We start from the raw sequence: 26,247 nt of genomic DNA, 5'->3' as shown, positions 1-26,247 counted from the left end.
GGAAGACAAGTGAAGATCACTTCAAGGTTCAATTTTTGCCAATAAAAATTTTACCCTGACGCTTTACAGTTTTTTAAAATTAATTTTTTTTGTATTTAAATAATTTATTTTAAATTACAACCACAATATTACATTATATTTGTGGTGATTAGTGACCGTTAGTCGATGATTATTCGGAGATCGTGAGATGCGGTCTGATGTGACGTAGATTTTAGAAAAACACTTTCTTTATCGTGCCAACGTTTCGATCTTTATTGAGATCATCATCAGGGGTCAAAGTGTTTGTTTTCCGCTGGCCCATGGCACAAGCCACACTTTCAACACCACAAGTTCACAGCCACACACAAGAATGGCACAATTACGCAGAAAACAAACACTTGGAGCCCTGATGATGATCTCAATAAAGATCGAAACGTGGGCACGATAAAGAAAACGCTTTTCTAATACCAGACCGCATCTCAAGATCTCCGAAGAACTACATTATATCTTGTAATTTTGTTTTTAATTTATTTACAACTCATGGAGTTGGGAAACAGGTTTTTATATTCCTTTTGTTATTTGAAACATAACTTTACACTTTTATCATTGTAGCCTGCTTAAAATATAGTTAACATCACTGCTAACCAAACGGTAAACTGGTTTCGAATTTCCTTCTGAGGAGAATGAGGAGCTAAAAGCTCCTTGTATGCGGCACGGTTAAAGTTTTGTTAAGTTCCTTTTTTTGTTGAGGGTGCGCAGGTCAGCTATCTCCTTCATACTGGTGAATGACCATTGACAGTTTTACGTTTGAATTTCTTCCACACCTGCAGGCCCAGGTCGTAGGTAACTGTCGTCAAAACAAATTGCCCCAGAAGATCTCGGAAGTTCATTCATACGGAAAGCTGCGAGGGTTGTTTGTCTAACACAGGGTTGCAATTCGGCACAGTTCAAGTTTTGCCGCTTTGTCTTACGACTTGACAATTTCATTATAAAGCAGATTATTTCTAAGTACACTTATTAAGCTTAAAATGGGTAAATCTGGCCTATTTTCAATTTGTAACTGTAACCAATAGATATTATAATAAAATTATGCCAATTTTAAATAGAAAATATGAAAGTTTTGTCCCCATCTGTGACTACTTGATGTTAAGGACTTAGCCATGAGGGTGGAAATTAGCTGATTAATAAACTTCATGATCGCGTTGCATCAAATATGTTTCTACAACTGAGTTTTAACATTGCTTTAAATAAATTTCACGTTTAACACCAATTAAGGTTTACCACTATTCCTGTACACATTTGACTGATTCAGTCACACATTCTTAAAGAAACACGAAAAATGTGCTTTAACTTATCACTGATTCATTCTGTTTTCCACCTCAGAAAATCTGTTTGGAATGAATTTGTAGAAGGAATGAACAATCTTGGTAATTGATATTTTACTGTTTCTAGCAGGTCGTAAACGTCAAACAATAAACAATGACAATAAACTCAACAAAAATGCTAATTAGATTTCAATAATTTGAAAATCGAGCTGCGCCCACTAAATTCGGGAAAACGTTTATTTAAGCAAGAAAAGTAAGACGATGCAACGTGTTAAAAGTGTTAACCCAAGCAAAGAGCTGGTTATTAAAACTCCATGAAGAAGTCGTGACAATCGATGTTGAACTTCCATCCACGGTCTTAGAATTGTTTTGAGAACCATTGACTTCGGCCACGCGAGGAAAACCCAGCGATTTCCAAACGCTCAAACGTTTCCTGCACTATCGTAAAAGAAATTGGAACCAAATTCAAAAATTATTCGGAGATCGTGAGATGCGGTCTGGTGTGACGTAGGTTTTAGAAAAACATTTTCTTTATCGTACCAACGTTTCGATCTTTATTGTGATCATCTTCAGGGCCTGGGATTTATAAACATTGTTTAAATTATACAAATACATGTAGGATGTGGGAAAAACAAATTTATACAATACTAAAAAATTTTAGATTAAAAAAACAAATAAATAAAAAATAAATAAATAAAAAAGCATTAGCATTGTATAATTTTTTTTATTTTTTTAACCTAAAATTTTTTAGTATTGTATAAATTCATTTTTTCCACATCCTACATGTATTTGTTAAACTTAAACAATGTTTATAAATCCCAGACCCTGAAGATGATCTCAATAAAGATCGAAATGGTGGCACGATAAAGAAAATGTTTTTCTAAAACCTACGTCACACCACACTGCATCTCACGATCTCCGAATAATCATTGACTAACGGTCACTAAACACGACACATATTAAAAAGGTTCAGAAGCACCTTCACGAATTATCCTTCTGAAATACTTAAAGATTCAGCATACCGAAACATTGCGTCCGGCCAACGAGCTCTCTATATTGCAAAACAAGGAATGTTTTGCCTAAAAGAACACTTTTTTGGCGGATTTTCAAAGAAGTTGGTTCCGGATGACTAGGACATAAATCTACATATGAGCAGCTAATCTTACAGAAGGATTGACAAACCGGAATCATACTTTCTTATCATCGAACTACTCCAGACCTCGCCCCGTCGGGCTACTTCTTATTACATAATGTCGCTTTCTTTTTATATGTCAAACATTAAAACTAAAATAAAGGAGGTTTGATCAAACTCTTAGAGAACGTAGTACGAAAAGGGATTGAATTATCGTCTCCTTTGGTAAACAGCAAACTATATTTAAAAATCCTAGCATCAGGAATTAATATTTTCATAGCATCTTGTTATTCTAGTAGGAGCAGTAGAACCAGAAATGTTAATCTTAGCAATGAATGTAGTTATTTTTTCTTTTCTTCTTACAGTTAAGATATCCTTTTTTTTTACTGGTGTACTTTCAAATTTATCGAGAGCATCAAATTTAACAGTAGGAAGATTAATATTAAAGTGTGTGATGGATATTGAGCGTTAGTCAATGATTATTCGGAGATCGTGAGATGCGGTGACGTAGGTTTTAGGAAAACATTTTCTCTATCGTGCCAACGTTTCTATCTTCATTGAGATCATCTTCAGGGTTCAAAGTGTTCTTTTCTGCGTAATTGTGTTATTCTTGTTTGTCGTGGGGGGCACACTCAACACAAGAATGGCACAATTACGCAGAAAACAAATACTTTGAGCCCTGAAGATGATCTCAATGAAGATCGAAACGTTGGCACGGTCAATAAAATGTTTTCTAGCACCTACGTCTCACAATCTCCAAATAATCATTAATATTAAATAGTAAATTTTTCAATGTCGAACATTAAATCTCTTCCTATAGGAAAACAATTTGTTTGTGAACAAGATTCATGTTTGTTTACTGAAGTGTCGGTTTGGTGCCAAAAGGTACGGTAGGGCAGCGGTGAAGGGCAAGAATGCCCTTTTTGCTGCCATTTTCTATTTGTAACAATTTTGTAACTCAGCTGTTATTTAATTGCCAATGACTAAACTTTGGATCTAAGTTCAACCCAAATCGACAATTAACTTAATTAAATTTTTTTTTTACTTTTAACAAATAAATTGCTCTTTGTTGTGCTAATGGGTATATACATGTAATCAGTACCTATATGGAGGTGGTACGAGATTCCTGCCCAGTGACAGTCCTTAACAAAAATAAATAGCGAAATATTTTGCATAAATAACAAGAACATGTAACGACAAGCGAATTATAAGAATTTTAACAATTAATAATTTCTTCAATCAGAGATGATGTTCGTTTCCGCTTGACAAAACTTCAAGCAACTTAATCTGATGCAGGTTAAGTTTTATTTTCAAAATGCATTTGACGATTTCATTACGATGGAAAAGTATGAAGTACATTTTTTAAACTCTCATCTATCCCAAATTCTGTATGATCTCTAAGTCATTTAAGTCAAAAGAAGAAGGGTAAAGCTTATATGCTACACAATAGAAATCGTTCATATCAATACAGCGAAGAAAAGTAAAGATTGATAAGACTGATTATAAATATATATTATAATCATCAATCAATCAAAAACATTGAATTCTCACATTTCAATATTAAGTAAAAACTGAAAACATTTAGAATAATAATAAATTTTCAAAACGCAATTTAGCATTGATATTTTTTTTCAAATATATTGCAAAACAAGAGATAATTCCTTATTATAAAAAATTAAAGTGCAATAATAAAAAAAGAAAAGAGTTTACATATGTAGGCCACGAACTACCCCTTGAGGACAGGGGGTGTACTTAATAAAACAAATCGAATCCATACTTGGTCTTTCTCTAAAAAAGTAGTATATGTCCTGATAAAAACAGCCTCTATAATAATTTATATATTTTATTACCCTTAGCTATTTTCATTAAGTTTTTTTAAGCCATTTGAAACATCTAGTTATCTAGTGAGGAAATTGTTTTGATCCAAATTTTTACAAACATGTGTATTTGCTAACGTATTCCAGTCAACCATTTTCCATAGTAACCCTCATCCCTTTTAGTGTTTTCTAATGTATGTCGACCAGTTGCCATGGCGAAGCATCCCTTGTGGCTCCCACTCCTCGATAAACAAATTGATAAGGGTTGAACTAGAATTAACCCCCACCACTTTTTGATATTTGTCAATCACCTTTTCGCAAAATCTTTTGGCCCCGTGGGATGCAACTAAGTAACCACCCTTGGGAAACCAGTTGCCCCGAGTGATTTGAATAACCGGACAAGTATGGGTTGTACTTACGCGGGCCGATGTCTCTTGGACGACGTAGCCGGCGAGGAGGAGAACCACCGCCGCTCCAAGCAGCATAGTTACCCTTTATCGACTGTGGAGGAAAGGACCCAGAAGACAGGGTTGGGCGATAGCCCCTACCCTCAAGGATAGTGGGGACAGGGTGTAGAGGGGGCCCAAGAAAGGACCCGTAACACGACAGTAACTCCGAGGACTTGAGGTGGTTCACATGCGGTCGAACATTCGGCTACGGTTCGTATAGGTTCCAAGTTAGTGCCGAAAGAATTATACAACACGAAGACTCATGACACACATTTTTTGCAGATCCTTCGTAGCCCTCGCCTGCTTGGCGGTGTCGGTCGCCAAAGCGGTAAGTGAAATTTTGTTTATTAGTTTTTTTTGCCATCCGAAACGACATTAGAACAATCTTATATGTATCACTTCCGGTCTGCTTCTTGGTACTTGCTGATAAGGGGTGATAAGTGAGTTCATTCGAGGGATGCTTCCTCCCCACCATTTAATCTCCCACCCCCATGCACCCCCTTTGGGTGTCGGTATAAGAAAGCAAAAAAAGTATTAATAATAAGTTCAGTTTATTTCAGCAGCTTTGAATATGCATATTTACCGATTGAAGGGGTGTTCAGAAATTGCCCTATAATAAAGGCCAACCAACGTCTTTCAGGAAGATCTTAAGACGCCACTAATTCCGATTTAGCTTGTACTTGTTGCGCGCGTACCCCAAACCTCAGATTGTGGTATTTGCTACAACATCATTTCCTTAATCTTCTTTGTTTTAATATCACTTAATTATTAATATAAAAAATTAATTTGATTTATTACATAATTAATCAACTTAATAAACCAAGTTTACCAGGCTGTAGAAGCCTCGAATATCTTTAAAACAAAAACCACCCTGCGCAGAAGAGTAAATTTTAAATATAATGGTCATATAATTTTTTTTTAATTATGTACTTTGGAGAAGCCGTTCGTGATCGCGTACCGCAGAAGTTTAAAGTAAACTTAGTGGTTTTGACTCTGATTTTAATAAACTATTAAGATAATTAGATATTAATAAGATAAATAAATATTTAATTTATAACGTTTTTACTAATATTAAACATTAAATACAAATAAAAACATTTCACGAATTATTTACTCTTTTCATTTTTCGTCATTTGTACAGCTTGAATCAAATATATTAATTTAATCCAACGAAGATTTTTTTAATTGTTGAATTAAAGAAGTATAAGAAGTATGTATAAGAATCTGCAACACCTTCGATGTTTATTTTTTATTTTTTTAAATATTTTATTAGGTACCTAAAAGTGACCTACATCATGACGGATTCATCCATCTTCAATATTTATTTTAAAATTCAATAATATTTCAAAACATTTGAATCTTTTTACTTCGAAAAATCCAGCTCATTAGAACTCATTTTTAAGTAATAATCGTAGTTCTTCATTTTAATAAAAGATTTGAATTTATTCTAATGAAGTTTGTACTTACTGTTCAATCAATCAGAATATTGTCGTTCTTTATTGTTTAATTAATTAATCTTAAATAATTACTTAAAGAATTAATTACATTTATAGATGTCATTCGGGATGGATTTATCCACTTTGAATAATTAAATTCTGAAACAAAATGTTTCAACTTGTATTTTTATGGTTATTTTGATTTCGATTTTATTATGGAGATATGATAAATTTTTGAACGAATACAGAAAACATTTTTTTTTAATTATTACGCGCCTGTTTGTAGAAAAGATCTTTGGAAACGGCGTTCCGTCGTCTTTGGTCTCTTTGAAATAATGTTATTAAATAAAACAATTTATCTAATAATTAATTAAGTTGAATAATCTTTGACATTTTTAAACCACGGTTAAAGTGGTTGGGTTAAAAATAGGTTAAATGGTTAAAATGGGATAAATTTTATTAAATTAAAAACCATTTTCGTTAGGCGATTTCTATGACGAACGAATAATAATTTGTCTAATTGAAATACTACTATTGAATAAAACAATTTATCTAATAATTAATTAAATTGAATAATCTTTGACATTTTAAAACCACAGTTAAAGAATGGAATAAATTTTATTAAATTGATAACCATCTTCATTAGGCGATTTCTACGACGAACGAAGAATAATTTCCAAAGCTACATTCTTTTTCATTACCTTAAATTTCTTTGGATTATATTATTTTTTATTTTTTATTTAACCACTGACATTGAATTATAGTTATTTTTATATTAAAAATGTTTAATTGGAAGAAGAATTTTCATGAAAAGCAACATTTCGTTCTCATCTATGTAGCTGGTGAGCAAAACGCGAATCATTCAAACGATATTATGGTTCTTTTACAATGACACTCTGTTTCTTTCGTCTTTCATCAGCAATACAAATTTTATATTTTCTGATATTTGATATTTAATATTAACTATATTTACATTTATCGTTATTTTAATTACAACGTTCTTATTTAATATAAACTGAACGAGATTCATGTTTTAATTTTAAAAAATTATTTAATTATGACGTTTTGAAAGAAAATTCAACAGAACAACGGAAAATAATATTTCATTAAAATTTAACTAATTTATTATCTACTTTTCCTCTTAATAACGCGTATTACATCCTCTGAACTCGTGGAGAGCCGCACGTCTGCAAGGCATCGAGTAAATAAGCGATCGGATTTCGTCTTATGAAAAAGGATCCCAGTCTTCAACAAGAGCCGTTTGAAGCTGTTCAATGATCGTTGAAGACGAACGATGACAAAATCATCTCTTTATCATGTCCCGTAAATGTTCTATGGGATTTATGTCAGGAGAACGTGCTGACCAATTCATGTAGTGTAGTCTCTACATCCTCAAAGCAATAAAGACAACTCCAGCGCGACAACTCTCTCCAACTTTTATTAATGGAGCGAATGGTAACACAGCTTCCAGAAGAACTTCGCCAATGTATTTTAGTGCAGTCAAAGGTACATTATGGGTGTTAATCAGTTCGGTACGGGCATGGACATTCCACTGCATACCTTAATTGACTGAGTTTGAAAAGGCTGTGTATGGCACTTGGAGCAAAGCTTTCTCCACACAATCCCATTGCCACAACCAAACGGGCACTTATCTGTGAAGAGAACAGACCCCCATTGTTCAAGCGTCCAAGAAAGACGCTGATTTGCGTTTAGTCACCTTCCTACACGATGCCTCTCCAGTAGCAGAGAACTTGATGTGGGATGTCTAGAGATCATGCTTTTTATACGAACCCTTCTGATAACTATTTTAAAGCTCACCCTTATTACGTACCGTTTAGAGTTGACTACCTATCACCGAACCGTTAAATGACGGTTCCGTAGTGAGGTAAGAACAATAAAAGATCGTCTCTAGATGTCATACATCGCGGTCGACTACCTTCTCTTTGATCGGACATCCGATGGCCCGAGCTACTGTAGACCATCGTGGATGGTAGAGCGCGGCACATCATGGCTTGGGCCATGTTACAGAGACGCTACTCCATCGTTGGAAAAAGCATCTGTCCAGGCGAGATCTCGAGTTAAAACCATGCTTTCAAGAAAAAAATAATTTCAATTAATTAATCTTTATGTAAGGTATTGGTTGAAATAAAAAAGTCAGTGTCACGAGCGGGATTCGAACACACGACCTTCGGCTAAATAGGCCGCTGCTCTACCACTTGAGCTATCCGTTACTTGAAGTCGGGTTCAAATTGGTTTCGAATCCCGCTCGTGACACTGACTTTTTTATCTTAACCGATACTTTACATAAAAATTAATTAATTGAAAGAAGTTATTTGGTCAATCACTCAATTGGGCCACAAACTCTAATGGATTTAATAAAAAAAAATTAATAATTATTTTTTTCGCAAACTTGTTTCATCAAAGAAAACCATTTAAAAACAACAAATTAAACTAAAAACCAATTAACTCACTCGATAAGTTAGCTTTGGAAAGGATGAAATTTAACTTATTCTCTTATTTTTTCTAAAGAGTGTAAAATGATTAGGAACAAGCTATAAAGTTAAACAAGTTTTAATGTTGTGTTTACATTTTAAGTCAACCCTCGGGGTGACGGTGTTTTTGAAAAAAAAAAAAAAAAAAAAAAACATTTGCAAGTACGTCGGGTTCGAATGCAGGGATACTTTTTTTGGATGGTCGGGTGGTATATTTCGTCCACTCTAATAAGCTAAATACATAAATTCATTATGGTTGACGCCCTAATTTTTAATACTGTATGCAGATGTTTGTATTTGTTAACTGTGCATATCATTAGAAATAGTTTCAAAGTCCTGATAAAAGGAATATTTTCGTCGTTAGCTCGACGAAGAAACTGAGTGTGCTCTTTCAATTTCGCTTTATCCCTAATTTTTTGTATTCAGTTATGGTATTATAAGATTATAATATCAATCATATCTGGATAATTTGTAAAGGCTGTAAATATTACATCAATTCTGTACAGATCTCAGTATTTTACATGTTTATAGCTTGGACATCTCAAATCATCCTGGTTTACTTTCAGCTTTTCGCCATCTTCAGTGGCTGATATTACTGGTCATGTCCGAGAAAATAACACACAGACCAACCACTGGAGTTGGCGAAATTACGAAACTCTCCCAACGTACGAAATCAGCAAGGGTATGCAAACCAGGTTGGTGAGAAAGAATAAAAATAAAATAGTTCGGCCTGTAAGGCGGCATTCGCGTTTTTCCACCGTTTACCGAAAAATTCTTACTGTAACCAACTTCAAACAGTCTTTTAACATTAATTAGAAATAAAAATTAGAAAGAAAAAACAGCAGAGATGTAAAATGCTTTCAATGATTTTCTAGTCAAAGATGAGGGAAATTAAATTTTACTAATAAATTAATCTTTTTATGTAAGGTACTGGTTGAAATGAAAAAGTTAGTGTCATGACCAGGATTCGAACCCACAAGCCGCAGGTCGTGGGTTCGAATCCCGCTCGTGACACTAACTTGTTCATTTCAACTAATACCTTAAATAAAAGATTAATTAATTTAAAGAAGTTATATGGTCAATCGGACCACGGAATATGATGTACTAATAAATTATATATAAATATAAATACTAATAAAATTCACTATAAACATAAAAGTGAAGAAGTAATGTTGAAACAAATAATATTTCCCCGCAGTTTTAAAATATAGGAAAATATTTGGAACTGTTTTTTTTTTAACTTCGATGGTTTTAAATATCATCCTTAAAAAACTAATTTTCATACACATTAAATTATGTAAATAGGTAAATAAAGTATAACTTAGGAAACGAAAAAAAAACTATAAAACGTACAGTAATTAGTAACTAGAGTAAACAAACAGTAATTAATTTTTGCCTTTAAAAAATCAGGATAAGATCAGGATCTTAAAAGAGAACACTCAATTCTTCATCAAGCTTTCGAGAAATATATCCCCCCACACAAAGGTTTTGAAATTACATTAATAATATAACTATACACTTATGGATATCTACTTACAGTTCGAAACTTATTATTAAATTTCTGTTCAAGAAAGTTCAAATTCTACTGTTTGATTTTGTGCTTTTTCTTTCAAATTCTTGACTTTTTCACTGCTAGTTACAAACCATAAATTTCTGTCAACTGTTTGGAAATCAAGAGGCAGTTTCTTTCTCAAATGTGAACAATTGTTTAAATCAATGTATTTTTAATGTAATTAATTCTGTTTCAGCAAAATGAGTATCTAGAAACACAAGATCCAGAATACCATAAAAAAGAAGATACTACTTATTCCGGCAGACATGATACCAATTATTACAACAGACAAAATGCAAACCACAATGATGAACAAGATTCTAACTATTATAAAAGACAAGGTCATAACTTCAATGAAAGAACAAAGTCTTATTACGGAAGAAAAGACACTTACCATGGTGGAGAAGATTCTAGCTACCTAGAAAGAAAAGATCCAACCTACCGCAATGGAGAAGGTCGTGTCTATGAAGGAAGACAGGATCACAGATACAATAGTGGGGATGATTATAATTATGAAGGAAAACAAGATCCCGAATACAAAAATGGAGAAGATCATAATTTTGGAGGAAGTCAAGATCCCTATTACAATCGGGGAGAAGATACAAATTATGAAAGAAGACAAGATCCTAGTTACCATGGCGGAGAAAATTATACAGGAAGCGATCCTAGTTACCATGGTGGGGCTGATTCTAATCATGAAGGTAGACAAGATCCTAATTACAACGGTGAAGAAGATTATAATTATGGAGAAAGACAAGATTCTAGTTATCACGGTAGAAGCGATTCAGATTATGCAGGAAGACAAGATCCTAATTCCCATGGTAGAGGGGAATCAGATTATGCAGGAAGAAGAGATCACAATTTACATGGTCGAGTAGATACAGATTATGCAGGACGACAAGATCCTAATACACAAGGTGGAGGGGATGCAGACTATGCAGGAAGAAGAGATCACAATTTACATGGTCGAGTAGATACAGATTATGCAGGAAGACAAGATCCTAATACGCATGGTGGAGGGGATGCAGACTATGCAGGAAGAAGGGATCACAATTTACATGGTAGAGTAGATACAGATTATGCAGGAAGACAAGATCCTAATACGCATGGTGGAGGGGATTCAGACTATGCAGGAAGAAGAGATCACAATTTACATGGTCGAGTAGATGCAGATTATGCAGGAAGACAAGATCCCAATTTGCATGGTAGAGTTGATACGGATTATGCTGGAAGGCAAGATGGAGATGGGCAAGATCAAGTTTCTCATGGAAGGCCGGATTCTAGATTTGATTCAAGACAAGATCCTGCATACAGCCAAAATGAAGTACCAGAAGACAATAGTACCCCAGGGGTTAGTAGCAGAAAAGCATATGTACACAAAAATTTTGCTGTTTATCAACATCCTTCATACCCTGGTGATGAAACAGGATGTGCTACAAAATGTTTTGCAGAAAAAGGCCAACAGGTTAGTGGCTGTAACATTTTATTTAACGATTATATTTCAATCTCTAACAAAATAAAACAACTGTACATCAAATGTTCCCGACTCATGTATTATTTTCTTATTTTAACAAAACTATTTATTTTAGGGTCCTCCAGGGTATCCTGGGCCACCAGGTCCCCCTGGACACAAAGGATTCCCAGGAGTAGAAGGTGTGCCTGGCTCTGATGGGGAAAAAGGTGAACCAGGACAAAGAGGGTACAGAGGACAGAAAGGAGATGAGGTTTTTATTATTTGTTAGGTTTTGCAAATATTTTGATTTATTCAGTTATTAATTAAAATATTTTTATCAGGGAAAAATGGGCTCGCCAGGTTTTCCAGGGAAAAATGGCATACCTGGGCTACCTGGTGAAGTAGGAGAACCTGGTATTCCTGGAAAAGACGGATGCAATGGGACAGATGTAATTTTGATTTAATTTTTTACATTTCTTGTTTTTATATATTCAACTTATAAAACATAATTTTTTAATAATTTTGGAAAACATAATTTTAACATTTGAAAGTGTAAATTAAATTATTTCTGGTAATTTTACTGTAATGTTTACTTTCATTTTAAAAAAGCAATATGCTAGTAGTTCTCGGAGTAAGAAATAAACGTTAGAGTTTTTCTAATAATAATTTTTAGGGTGACCGTGGGGACCATGGACCACAAGGTCCAATGGGACCAAGAGGATATGAAGGGCCAAAAGGAGAAAAGGGTATTAAAGGAGAGCCTGCTTCTTTAGGAAGATACCTCAAAGGTGAAAAAGGAGAACCTGGGTATACAGGAAGTGATGGCTTGCGAGGTCCTCATGGAAATGATGGTCCATCAGGTCCAAGGGGTCCAAAAGGAGACCGAGGAGCATTGGTATGTAGATGTTTTCAAAGATAGTATGATATATCCTAATACAGAAATATCCTGTATAATTATACTAATTTTTATTAATTTTTGATGTAGTTATCATATAACTTTATATTAATTTTATAAAGGGGGATAAAGGAAATCAAGGTCCAAGGGGACACCCAGGTCCATCAGGCATTGGGAAAGAAGGAGATAAAGGTGAGCCAGGGCCGCCAGGGCCAAGAGGCCCTCCGGGTCCTCCAGCCACTTCACCGCAAATAGGGGGAAATGTGACAACAGTTGGTCCAAAAGGAGACAGGGGTGAAAAGGGTGAAAGGGTATGTAATAATATTCATACAAAATTGGCACATTATAAAATACATAACCCTCATATATATTTCACATACATTAATTTATTTATTGTATTATTATAAGCAATTTGAAATTAAAGTAACAAATTTATCAAGTTATGTTTTTTTTCAACAAACTAACAATGATTTCTAATGACAGACCAATTCACATTGATTTATTTCATGAATTAATTTTTGCAGTTAATTTTTGATTACTTTTCTTAATTTAACAATTTCCATAAAGAAAGAACTATTGATCATTTTTCTGTGGGCGTATTAGGGTCGTAAAGGATTCACTGGTGACCGAGGAGATCCTGGGCCTGCAGGACAACCAGGTGCACAAGGTCCACCAGGAATGAAAGGAGAAAAAGGTCTGCCTGGGCCTCATGGCATGAGAGTAGGTGGACTAACACTTAGGAGTAAGGTGGCAAATTAACTTTATCTATAATGCATATCCATTGAATGTAAAAGGGAAGAGATGGAAGTATGGGCCCACAAGGTCTTATGGGCCCGAAGGGAGATAGGGGTTATGATGGTCTGAAAGGATTACCTGGAAAACCAGGTGACAAAGGAGAGCAAGGACAAGATGGAAGACCAGGAGAACGGGGTTTGCCTGGCCCAGCAGGTTTACCAGGGGTATATGACATTTTACTTAAATAGTATAAATAATACTGTTATCATTGTGATTATTTATGCTACAGGGAGGGAAAGGAACACCAGGGCCTCCAGGGTTGAGAGGTCCAAGAGGATACACAGGACCAGCGGGACTTCCAGGTGATAAAGGTTTAGACGGACCACCGGGAGATAGAGGACCTGAAGGACCAGAAGGTAACATGGGCATGCCAGGTAATCCTGGTGATAAAGGAGAACCTGGAGATGTAGGTCAAAAAGGAGATACGGGTGAACCAGGTAAAAAATGCTTAAATTTTACCCTCTTGCTATTTATAGAAAATAAAATTAATAATTAAAATAAAATAATTAAATAAAATTAATACTGATAAAACTTGATTTGATAATTTAAGGCCCACCTGGATATACTGGTCCAAAAGGTTTTACTGGACCACAAGGATTGACAGGGCCTCCTGGAAGACCTGGAGAAAAAGGACTTTCACTTGTTGTAAGTGATTTGTTGAAAGATAATTTGTTTTGCAAATTTACAATTAATCAAATTTTTTATTACATGTACTTTAGAATTGTTTAAATTTCTTTATTAAATTATTGAATTATAGGGACCTCCTGGAAATGATGGAACTCCTGGAAGACATGGTGAAAAGGGTTCTAAAGGGGAAAAAGGATATCCAGGTCCAAGAGGTGCTCCTGGAGATTCAGAAAAAGGAATTCCTGGTCCTCCTGGAGTGAAAGGAGAGGCAGGTTTGAGAGGCCACAAAGGAGAACCAGGATTGCCTGGTAGACAAGGTTAATACAAAAATTGTAAAATGTGATTGGTTGTCTCTTGTAATCCTTGTCTGTCTACTCATACTAGTTTTGTCTGTTTGACGGATTTCACCACTTTACAATCATGAATATTGGCGATTAAATTGTATGTTGGGTAAATGAAGTAATGGTTGATATTTAATTAAATAATTATATTAATTAATAAATTACTCCCGTCAAACAATGTTTAAGCTTTGTCTCTCATATTTTGACTAGTCATAATAATAAGCAAAACAATGAATATTTAATTAGCAGGAGATCATTGATTACTCTTGCATTAATTATTTTAATCACAAAGTTTTATTTCATTCATCAAACCATGCAATATGCTCTATTTTATTAAATTATAATTTATTCAGTTTCACATAAATAATTGATTGATGTGGGCAAAATGAAACTAGGTATGACAAAACCACCAATGGAGATAATTAAACTTTATATGATACAAGTCCATATCAATTGAGGTTTTTACATTTATATTACTTTGTATATAAATAGGATATCCTGGAGAAAAGGGAGACAAAGGAGGAGAATGTTCTAGTTGTTTTCCTGGAGCCAGAGGAGACAAAGGAGAACCGGGTATTCCAGGCACTTCAGGTTTACCAGGGAAAAAAGGAGCTCCAGGTCCACAAGGAGAACAAGGTCAGCAAGGGCCATTCGGAAATTATGGTGATCCAGGACCACAAGGACCTTCTGTGAGTCTTTTATTTCACTGAATAAACATTCAATAGAAATCCATTATGTTTAGTGGTCTGATTGACCGAATTATTTCTTTCAATTAATTATTCTTTTTATGTAAGGTCTTGATTGAAATGAAAGCTGAAGGTTGTGGGTTTGAATCTCACTCGTGACACTACCTTTTTTATTTCAACCAAGACCTTACATAAAAAGAATAATTAATTTAATAGTAATGTTTCAATTAAACATTGCATTTAATTATTTTAAAAAATTTAAGGGTGATCCTGGACCAAAAGGAGAGAAAGGTGAACCTGGATTGAAGGGGGATTCTTTTGTAATCGGTGACGATTGGAAAATAACATTAAAGGGCGACAGAGGACCAAGAGGTGTTCCAGGTGATAAAGGTGATCAAGGTCCACCGGGTCCTCCTGGACGTCAAGGCTATCCAGGCAGTAAAGGGTTTACTGGCATAAAGGGAAACAAGGTCATTACTATACAAAACATTTAGTATTATACAATACGGCGTATTTAACTGTGATTTTTTTTTTTTTTTTTTTTTGCTTGAAGGGAGAACGAGGCTTCAATGGCCAACCTGGAGATAGAGGTGAAGATGGAGCCAAAGGTGATAAAGGACTACCCGGGTTTAGCATGAAAGGTGAAAAAGGATCTTTGGGACTGCCTGGAGATTTTGGATCACCTGGAGATCGAGGGTATCCTGGACAGAAAGGAGAACCAGGTGATTTTTAAAAGTTATTCTCAGGTGGGTTAAGATATTCTTTTGTACATTAAATTTAACGTTAATGTACACTTATTTGATTTTATATCAATATTATATTTCTCTCTTCTCGTAAGGTTTTGCTTTCAATTATTGACTTATGAAATAAATATGTAATGAATCTTCAGCAACTTATAAATGTCAAATTTAGTAATATTCAACCAAATAAAGGTATATAACTGCACTAATTTACAAAAAAAAATTTAAATTTTGGTAATGGGATTTTTGTCTACTAATCTTACAACCTTACATAAAAACACAATTTTTTTTCTTTCTTCAATTTCTACTGCATCATTCGACACTAAAAGAAATCCTCAATTTTCTTTTGACCATTTTAGATTGTAATAACGCTAATAAATATTTTCTAACAGGCAAATGCCCAGTGCCATCTGAGTTTATGTTATCTGGCGAAAAAGGTAATACAGGTCCGGTTGGTCCCGATGGCCCAAAAGGTGATAAAGGAGACAAAGGTGAAGAGGGACTACCTGGAAGACAAGTGAGTGATCCTACGGTTTTACATCTCATTATATGCTCACTAACAGGCCATAAATGAAAATAATTTGAATCAATAAATATTTGAATAATTTCAATCGATTCACAATTAATATAAAATTTGTAGGGCAATCCAGGGCCTAAAGGAGATCATGGATCACCTGGCCCTCAAGGTCCACGAGGTCCAGTAGGGCCAATAGGGGACAAAGGTGAACCTGGAAAAATGGGTTTCCCTGGAGATGTTGGAAGTACAGGACCTCCAGGACTCGAAGGCTCAGTAGGAACAAAAGGTGGATTAATTTTTTTTTTCATTACATTATATTAAACCAAACTTTGATCTGTAGGAGACAAAGGAGAACCAGGAGTGGCAACTGTAGGGCCACCAGGTCAACAAGGTTTCAGAGGAGAGGCAGGAGAAAAAGGCCTTCCTGGTCCTCCAGGAAAAACTGGTCCTAAAGGAGAATCAGGTACAATCTTTATTTATTTTTTATTATTATTTATTTATTTATTTTTATTATTTTTTTAGGAAGACACGGAGTCAATGGTCAGAAAGGTGAAATTGGAGTACCAGGGCAACCTGGTTTACAAGGTCTACCAGGTCCAAAAGGAGATCCTGGTCCACATGGATTACCAGGAATCAAAGGGGAACCTGGACCTCCTGGATTAAATGGGGAAAAAGGTATGCGACATGTACAACATTATTAACATCCTATAAGAGTTTAACAATAACGATCATTTCAGGACAACAAGGGCCTCCAGGCTATATGGGCGCCAAAGGTGATATAGGTTTACCAGGTCCTAAAGGATTTAAAGGATATCCAGGTCCAAAAGGTGACAAAGGATTTGTTGGTCAACAAGGCCCAGCAGGTAATTTTGTTATTTGATAAAAATAAGGCAGTTTTTACTTAAGCAATCAAATCACTAAGTTTCTCCAGTCTCAAGAAAAAAGCAAAAACTTTTTTCGCATTTTAAAACTACTTCTTAAAATAGTAGAATTTTAAATTAATAATAAACAATAAACTGGCATGTGTCACACACATACCCTCCTGTATGACAGGAATTACATCCTTTCTTACTTTAATTTTGATTATATAAAATTTCACCCTGACATAATTTCTAACATTTCAGATCTTTCACTTCAAACCTTTATTTATGTATGTACGGTGTAAACAATTTAAATTAAAAATTTGGAGTTCGTTGCTATATTTTAAAAAACTGTGTGAAGAGACAATTACAAACAGTAACCTAATCTTCAAAAAAATCTCATTAGTTGCTTAAATTTAAAGCATTAAGATGTAAAACGATTAACTATTCTGATCTTTGTGTTCCTTGTCAAGTCCTTTACTTGAAATAATGTTATTAGGTTATTACGTTATGTCTATTGCTTAGGCTTGCCGGGAGAAAATGGGAAAGCTGGGTTCCCTGGGCGCAAGGGAGAAAAGGGAGAAGTAGGTATGCGAGGCTTCCAAGGTGCACGTGGACCAAAAGGCCTGCCTGGGGATTTGGGCCCACTTGGTCCTCCAGGACCAAAAGGAGACTTGGGACTCAGAGGTTTTCGAGGAGAACCTGGACCACAAGGTCTTAAAGGAGTACAGGGACCTCCAGGATTGCCTGTATGTGCAATGTTCAATAAAACAATATTTAACTAGCTACAGCAAGTCGCTTATAATGCATTGTAATTGTAAACACCTGTAGGGAGAGAAAGGATCACAAGGACCAGTTTCTGCTAAAGGGGAACGAGGTTTTCCTGGACAGTTAGGTGAAAAAGGAGACAAAGGAGAACCTGGCTTAAATGGAACACCCGGAGTAAAAGGAGAGCCTGGTCTTCCTGGCATTGGCAAACTCGGCCCAATAGGGGCTAAAGGAGAGCCTGGAAGGCACGGTATACCTGGAGGCCGAGGTGACAAAGGTGACAAAGGAGAGCCTGGCCCTCATGGATATGATGGAGCACCAGGATTGAAAGTATTGACTTTGTTTTCATTCTTAATTTAATATAAATTCAAACCTAAATATTTGTAAGTGAAAAGAATATTACTTTCAATCTAAAGTTAACTTAGAGGCTTCAGTTCTTGTTCATCACTTCAGTAAATTAGTTCATTTAAAATAGGTTGGAAAAATTCTCTCATTTTATATCCAAGTTTTTCAGTGATTATATCCCATAAATAAAATATCATACATGTATTATTTTGTTTGCAATTGATAAAAATTGATTGCTTTCATGATAAATTAAAGCTGGGATAACAATTCTAAAACATTCTTATGTTTAAGGGTGACCGTGGAATACAAGGACCACCAGGGCCTCCAGGCATGCCTGGTTTGCCAGGTGAACCAGGAATGAAGGGTCCAGTTGGACCAGGAGGTTTTAAAGGTGACAAAGGTTTTATGGGACCTAAAGGACAGAGTGGACACCATGGATCCAAAGGAGAAAGAGGGCCTAAAGGTAATAGAAACAAATAAAATAAAAACAAATAATCTAACAATTTTACATTAACAGGAAATCAGGGTTACCTCGGACCTAAAGGAAGTCCCGGTGAAAAGGGTCTTCCAGGGCCTCCAGGTCCCATGGTAGAATTAAAAGGAGATAAAGGTGATCCAGGCAGTCCAGGTTTCCCAGGTCCGAAAGGAGATAAAGGTGACGACGGCCTCCCCGGAAAAGTTGGGCCAATGGGTCCACAAGGAAGAATTGGCAACCCGGGATTACCAGGAGCACAAGGATTTCCAGGAGAAAGAGGATTAAAGGGTAAATTATTATTTATTATTTAGGGGAATATCCAGTCATCTAAATTAAAAACTAAAAATAATCAAACAATTTTGTATTCAAAGTTGCATTATTGAATGATATTATAATTGTTTTGTATCTAATGTGAATTTTTCCTTCTTAAAAAAATATTCATTCAAACAGTAATTACAAGGGTAAATCATACTATCTTGTTATTAAATTTTTTATGTTATTTATTTAATTTTTGGGTCATATTTCCAATTGCAATCAGATAAAACCATTTTACTTTTATAATATGTATAATAAGTTATAGGTAAAGGTCATTAAGGTTAAATTAATATTATTGTAAGTGTTACTTTTCAAAATTCTATATATATTTCCAGGTTTATATTGATTATCTTTAATTATAAATGTCTATCTTTCGCCAAACTGGTTTAATTATTCCAGTGCAAAATATGATAAAGTAAACATTATTTCTTTATCTTTCAAATTAACAAATCATATATCATATAACAGTGTTAACAATACAGTATTTATGTAATTCAAACAAATTACAAAATATCACCATGAGCATTTTTCAATAGGTGATCGTGGATTAACCGGACCACCAGGTTTGTCCAACGGTGTGGTAAAGGGTGAGAAAGGTCTTCCAGGTACTCCAGGAAGACCTGGGAGACAAGGTGACCAAGGATTCCCTGGAGAAAAGGGTAAAACAAATTTGAAACAATCATTAGAATTTGTGTACTAATGGCTAATCTCACCCATTAGGAGATAAAGGGTTAAAAGGACTGAGAGGACTTAAAGGTGAACCTGGGCCCAATGGGTACCCAGGCCCAAAAGGAGATAAAGGTGATAAAGGAGACGCTGGAATGAAAGGCCATGAAGGACCTCCTGGAAGACCTGGGGCCCATGGAAGGCCTGGTGAGAAAGGAGAACTGGGAGAAAAAGGAGACAAAGGAAAAGATGCTATATCCTTTGGCCCTGGACCTAAAGGAGATAAAGGTTTTAAAGGTAAACTTCAGAACTGAATTAAATTTTAATCAATATAATACTAATTTTAACTGGATATGTTTGTTAAGGTTATAATAAATATATACTTCATTACATGTAACTTTCAGGTAACCAAGGACCACCTGGACCATTTGGAGTTAAGGGAGATAAAGGTAACGCTGGGTTGAAAGGAGAACGAGGATTCCCAGGTAGTGCAGGTATACCAGGAGATAGGGGCTACCCAGGTATACCCGGATTAAATGGTGAGAATGGTCCACCTGGACAAAAAGGTGAACCTGGAATTGTCACTAGTGGTCGACCCGGTGAGAAAGGAGATAAAGGTAAATATTAGTTTCTAGGTTGTTTCTCCTCCAAATGCAGATTTGAACTAATAAATCAGATCTTCACGCTTAAAAATGTGTTACTTTACAGGAGAACCTGGCCTCAATGGATTAAATGGTACCCTGGGTTTTAAGGGAGACCGAGGTGCAAAAGGAGATAAAGGGTTAAGAGGTGAAAAGGGTGAGATGGGATTAACAGGTGACCACGGTTATGTTGGTCTTAAAGGAGATATTGGGCCCACTGGTTTTAAGGGAGATACAGTAAGTTCCTTGCACCTTATTAAAAATATATGTAAATAATGTACAACTTCTTTTTGTTAGGGACCTATGGGACCACCTGGACTCCCAGGACCTGCCGGACTTCCTTGTGAACATGATGTCGAATACACCGGACAAGTGTTGGTTAAGCACAGTCAAAGAGATGAAGTGCCACAATGTCCTAAAGGCCTTACTGCAATGTGGGATGGGTACAGTCTTTTGTACTTAGATGGAAATGAAAGAGGACATTCACAAGATCTTGGTAATTTAATTTTAATTGAAATACTCACTATTTCACAAATCCCTTCAAAATCATCATAACCCATTATTGAAAGAATGTCCTCATTTAGATGTCCTTCTTTCAAGAGATCCCTGCTTACTCCACTATCCAATAGCTAATTTAAATGTTGTACGGTTGTAAATATGTATCAATGTTATACATTGTATAATATTCATATTTCCATTATACATATTTTACTGTACAAATAAAAAATTAAAATAAATAAACAATTAGATTGAAATAATTAAATAAAAAGTAATTGTTCTAATTTTAATGTATGATCAAAATTCTTTCCTTTCCAAACTGGGAAGATCTATTGATCAATAAATAAATATAAAAGGCTAGTCTAAAGTTGTACAGGTTAAAACATACTTATACTGCTATCATTTTGTTTTGTTTTAAACTATTTCTACAAATAGATAAATAATTACTATTTATAAAATAAGTAAGAATTGAACTTAATTCAATTAATTAAGGTTTTAAGTTGAGATAATAAAAGTCAGTGTCACGAGCAGGATTCAAACCCATCACCTTCGGCTTGATACACCGCTACTCTACCACTTGAGCTATCGTGACTTCGATCCCCTCGGACACTAACTTCCCTTCTCAACCCCTCCTTTTGAATTTTCCATCCTTTCTGCCATTTTTTGGCATTTGCCCACCTTAATTAATTGAATGATATTGATTGGTCAAGCGGACCACGAAAAATAGTGAATTGAGCATAATGCATATTTTTTCAGGAACTGCTGGATCTTGCGTAAGAAAATTCTCAGTAATGCCGTTCTTGTTCTGTGACACAAAGAATACTTGCAACTATGCAAATAGAAATGGCAAATCTTACTGGCTAACTACAAATGAGCCGTTACCAATGATGTCTGTGGAAGATCGAGCCATTTCAAAATACATATCACGGCAAGCTTATTAACTTTTACATATATATTTTTTTATTGTTTTGATTGTTGTTGTTATAAAAAAAGTTTTGTTTTACAGATGTGTTGTTTGTGAAACACCATCAAGTGTTATGGCATTCCATAGCCAGTCAGCCAGTGTGCCACCTTGTCCATATGGTTGGAGTTCCCTGTGGATAGGATACAGTTTTGCAATGGTATGTCAAGATTTCGCATATTTTTTATCAAAACAATTAAAACAACAAATTTTTTATTCGATTTGAATTTTCAGCATACTGGAGCCGGATCAGAAGGAGGTGGACAAGAACTTGCTAGTCCAGGATCATGCCTGGAAGAATTCAGAACCACACCATTCATTGAATGCAATGGTGGAAAAGGAACATGTTTCATATTCAATAATTTGCTCAGTTTCTGGTTAGCATCAGTACCAGAAAATGAACAATTTAAATCTCCTACCCGAGACACTCTTAAAGCAGGAGACTACAAAGGAAAGATCAGCAGATGCCAAGTGTGCATTAAAAACTACTAGTCTTTAAAGTAAGTAAAGTAACATAAATCATTTTCATTAATTATTGTCTCTATTATTCAGATTAGAATTTCTTTTATGGTATTTAATTCATTCATATGCTTAATGTTTTTGGTTTGGGAAATCCAAAGAGTTTTATAATTATCAAACACACTTTTCATGTTTGCATAGTGAAAACATTTATTTTTTACATTTTGCGTTATTAAAATTTGGTTCTTCATTATTCATTATTCCTATAAACAGTGTGGCTTTTCTTGACGCACCATTAGAAAAACAAATGCTTAAATGGACTCTGGTGCAATTTTTTAAATTTTCTAATTAAAATTAATTTCTTGGTAAGAACGGGAAAACAGTTCAAAATGTATTTCACTCAGAAGAAATTTGTGGGGGTAAAGCAATATTGTTCTGTTACTTGATCGTTGCCAATCAGTTTAGTCTGCCTTTCCTCACTGGGTTGGCCTGCAACACACAGTCTTCTTCAGAGTATGTGTGCGACCAAAATATTAATAACTACCACTAACTGTGTGTGTGTGTGTGTGCATTGCCACAGAAGTCCCAATACTTTGATAAACAACTATGGGCATGGGTAGATAGAAGTGATTTGATAGTCCATTTAAGCAGGTGATAAAAATTTAGACACAAGAACTAAAAAATTTTCCTACTTCTAGGGTAAGATGTAAATAAAATAACTTCAAAACTCAATTTATTAAGGAGCAAGGGAATTTTAAGCTTAACTTTCTTTTAGCAAAATAATAACACATTTGGTTCAAGAGATGGTAACATCAAACACAAAAATTCATTAGTCGGCCCAATTTAATGCATATTTAATTAATCCAATTTTTTTGTTTTAGATTGAACTCTGTCAACACAAAGTTAAGAATTCTTAAGAGTTCCAGTGTCATATTAAATTCTGGGTCCTTTAAAGCCTAAACCGAAACATCAGATTTGTTTCGGACTATCAATAGCCATAATTTTCAATATCTAACCTGTACGTGTAAAAATCACTTATTTCACTGCCATTGTACAGTTTAAATTAGAACAATTATAATGAATATGATGTATTAAGTTGTGTTCATGTAAGAAATAACTTAGTTTATGTGATTCGAGTGTATGTTTTTAAAAGAAAGCTTTATTTTATTTTAATTTTTTCTTTTTTTTCTTTTTTTTTGTTAACGTTTAACGTAAAAAGATAGTCACTTGTACTTTATCTATTGTAAATAAATAGAAAAATATTTTACATCGTTATAATTAAGTTCTTCATTTTCATTTTATTTAATTTTTATTAAGTGTATAACAAAATATACACACATACTCGGTTTCTTGTGCCATAATGAAGTTGTATAAACCTAATTTTAAGCATCTCCAAATGCACTTAAATATCAGTTGTTTAAATTTTGTACAGAAGTTTTTTTTTAAATAAAATAAATAAATAAAAATGGAATAAAAAGAAAACTGCCAATTTAACTGCCAAAACAAACGTATAAAATAATATATTGTTTTTTGTTTAACTCATAAAAATGTTATCAATAAAAAACTACACTTATTTAATATTTGCTCAAGATTTTTTTAAATATATAATCCATTTTTAATACTTGCTTTAGTGGCTTATGAGTAGGCAATTTTACAACTGTTAAGTTAAATACAAAGGATGTTGTCAAAACCAAACTGGATTTGAAATCTTTGATTTGATGTAATTGATTTTATATTGAAACATTGCCCTACATTAAAGGCACGCTCTCACAATGCAACTTGAATCAGTTTTTGTTTTCACTGTTCCATTGAAGCTGATCAACTTTTGATTTGCAAACCACTGAAAGTTCTTTCTTAAACATGGCTCTGTCTTGTGCTCTTCAAATCAGCAATAATACGTCCAGCCATTTCCATTTTTTTTCTGTAGAAGCAACACATGTTCTGACACATCTTTATTTTTCACTCGTCAAGACATGTCATCTTTAAGCCATGGGGTTCTTAAAACACAAATGTCGGCAACCTGGTATATTCTAAGGCATGAGGTAAATGGCTTAATTTTGAAATTGTGAATCCAGTAATTTTCATTTTTTTGACAACAGAACTAATGTATTTTTTCTTTAGCCTTTTTTTTCAAATAATATATAAGTTGATGATTACAAAGGCAATAATGTTTGTGTTAAAATTCTAAAAGTTTTAACAAATGGATTCTGTACAGTGATCATAAATGATGGAAACTTTTGTTCCAAAGGTGCCAAAGACATAGTGTTGCCTGGTAATCCTAGGCAAAAGGCAAACTTCTTAATTTTGCAAAAGTAAATTTGATTTATTTGTTAAGCATTTGCTCTCTAACCTGTATTTTTTATATATGTCAATGATTCCAAAGGCAGTAACACTTACATTAAAAATTTAAAAGTTTTAGCAAATGGATTAAATTAGTTATCATAAATGGAGACAATTTTTATACCAGACTTTACAAAGTGCTACATTATTTGGTAATTCGAGGCAAAAGGCAACCATCATAATTCCAATAATAAATCTGGCAATTCCATTATCTTTTTTGTGTTTTTAACTATTTTATGAAGAACAAGGAAAACAATACATGTTTCCACTTGAAGAACAAAGGTTTAACCCTATAGATCAACAGAAAATTTACTTCATCATTATCAAAAGCCAGGCTATCATCATAACAAGATGTTGCAATTCCGAAATGAATCTGACAGACCAAGCCACGAGGATAGGCAGACCAAGGTAATCTATTCAGAAAGGATCAAATTCACGAGGTTCACCAACATGCAAACCACAGGAGGAGATCTCATGATTTATCTATAAAAAAATTGTTCAAAAAAGTAAAATAATTCTTGTCGTACAGGAGGGCTCTAATTCAATTTAAAAGGATCAAACATTTTACAATACATTTTTCATCCCATTATCGATTAAAAAGTGGGCTATGCAGGGATTCGAACCCAGAACTGCTAGCATGGCAACTATGAATCAGAGTTCCTAACCCAGGCATGACCAGTATGTATTTCCCCCCTGGGATTTTTCCTGGATTTTCCAAAGTATTTTCACTGCCCAACGAAATATTAATATCAAGGATGATAGGTTAATCCTCTAACAAATAGTTTCCTTGTTGATCACCAACCTAATAATGTGTATCAAGAATTCTGATTGGTTCTCTGTAGAGCAAAAAAGCTTATAAGGCATTACCTGGGCAATCAATTCTCTGCTCAAAATCTGTCATTGTCCAAGGATATTTTTGTTAAATGTTTGAACCTTTTCTTTTAAAATACTTAGATATGGTCTGTAACATTGGAAAATGATCAAATTTGCATTCAGCCAGATTTGTAGAAAAAAAAAGTCCAAGCTTCATTTTAAAAGCTCTTAATTTCTGTATTAAATCATAAGCAATTAAAATTTTCCTTTGTAAACGTGTGTTAAATTCGTTCAAATGTGCGAGAATATCCAAAGAAATGCTAATTCACAAATCCAATTTGGATCTAATAATTCAAGAAAATCCTCATTTTCTTTAAGCGTTAAAAATATTTTTATTTCCTCTTGAAGGTCCCATAAACGTCTTAAAATCTTTCCCAGACTTAACCAACAGATTTAATTGTGATATAGTAAATCTAAATGACTGGTATTTAGTTCTTGAAGGAGATTGCCTGTGATTTAATCCTTTTGATCATAGGAAATTGACTAATTTGTAAAATATTTTTGCATAGTGCACATTGATGAATAACGCAGTGTATGGGTATAACTTTATGATATGGATCGTTTTAAAGTTAAGTTATAAGTTGTAATTCTTTATAACAGAATCTTTTTTTTTTCTTTTTTTTTAATATAAAGTATCAAGAATTCAATTAATTACTAGATGTTAAATGCTAATATTGAAAAATTGTTTACAGGCCACATAAATTCATTGCATTATGTTGGCCCCCAGTAGTTGTTCAAATGATATTTCAAATATCACAGTACTAAACATCATTCGTTAATTCACAATCCTGATTTGTTAATACATACAAC

The 26,247-nt window shown here is 34.2% G+C and overlaps 2 protein-coding genes across 3 annotated transcripts in view; one reads left to right on the top strand and one right to left on the bottom strand.

Moving 5' to 3' along the window:
* LOC106665799 (collagen alpha-1(IV) chain-like) overlaps positions 1–4,774 on the bottom strand; it is a 74,135-nt gene extending 69,361 nt beyond the window's left edge. Inside the window, exon 1 of the mRNA XM_014392522.2 lies at positions 4,673–4,774. Within this exon, the coding sequence (XP_014248008.1) occupies positions 4,673–4,738 (66 nt within the window). The 5' untranslated portion in view covers positions 4,739–4,774. The remainder of the gene's footprint in view (positions 1–4,672) is intronic.
* A 67-nt stretch (positions 4,775–4,841) lies between these two features.
* On the top strand, positions 4,842–23,502 carry LOC106665798 (collagen alpha-2(IV) chain-like). Of its 2 annotated transcripts, XM_024228446.1 has the most exons (33): positions 4,843–4,912; positions 4,985–5,030; positions 10,379–11,647; positions 11,772–11,906; positions 11,977–12,084; positions 12,309–12,530; positions 12,653–12,841; positions 13,134–13,250; positions 13,325–13,489; positions 13,555–13,762; positions 13,876–13,970; positions 14,083–14,269; positions 14,786–14,982; positions 15,243–15,449; positions 15,533–15,701; positions 16,112–16,236; positions 16,360–16,522; positions 16,577–16,699; positions 16,759–16,911; positions 16,974–17,099; positions 17,622–17,845; positions 17,928–18,194; positions 18,501–18,672; positions 18,727–18,972; positions 19,536–19,658; positions 19,720–19,962; positions 20,070–20,282; positions 20,374–20,543; positions 20,604–20,802; positions 21,561–21,732; positions 21,811–21,925; positions 22,000–22,265; positions 23,106–23,502. In XM_024228446.1, the coding sequence occupies exons 1-32, from the start codon at positions 4,890–4,892 to the stop codon at positions 22,255–22,257; spliced, it is 6,429 nt and encodes a 2,142-aa protein (XP_024084214.1). In that variant the 5' UTR covers positions 4,843–4,889; the 3' UTR covers positions 22,258–22,265; positions 23,106–23,502. The 2 variants fall into 2 exon arrangements, with proteins under 2 accessions (XP_024084215.1, XP_024084214.1); XM_024228447.1 differs by lacking the exons at positions 19,536–19,658; positions 19,720–19,962; positions 20,070–20,282 and having other exon boundaries at positions 4,842–4,912; positions 18,727–18,819.
* Positions 23,503–26,247: the final 2,745 nt, after the last annotated feature.

This window comes from Cimex lectularius, unplaced genomic scaffold (assembly GCF_000648675.2).
Source record: "Cimex lectularius strain Harlan isolate CLEC.00 unplaced genomic scaffold, Clec_2.1 scaffold238, whole genome shotgun sequence".
In the NCBI taxonomy this organism is placed as follows: domain Eukaryota; kingdom Metazoa; phylum Arthropoda; class Insecta; order Hemiptera; family Cimicidae; genus Cimex; species Cimex lectularius.
Note: the sequence above shows the minus strand (reverse complement) of the source record. Positions and strands in the feature narration are given on the sequence as shown.

What these genes read in the sequence shown, in the direction of transcription:
- LOC106665798 (XM_024228446.1), top strand. Translation starts at nt 4,890, where the DNA reads ATGCGGTCGAACATTCGGCTACG. An exon ending in CAGGACCACAAGGACCTTCT is followed by an intron (nt 14,983 to 15,242) that starts GTGAGTCTTTTA and finishes AAAAAATTTAAG; the next exon opens with GGTGATCCTGGACCAAAAGG. An exon ending in AGGCTCAGTAGGAACAAAAG is followed by an intron (nt 16,523 to 16,576) that starts GTGGATTAATTT and finishes TTTGATCTGTAG; the next exon opens with GAGACAAAGGAGAACCAGGA.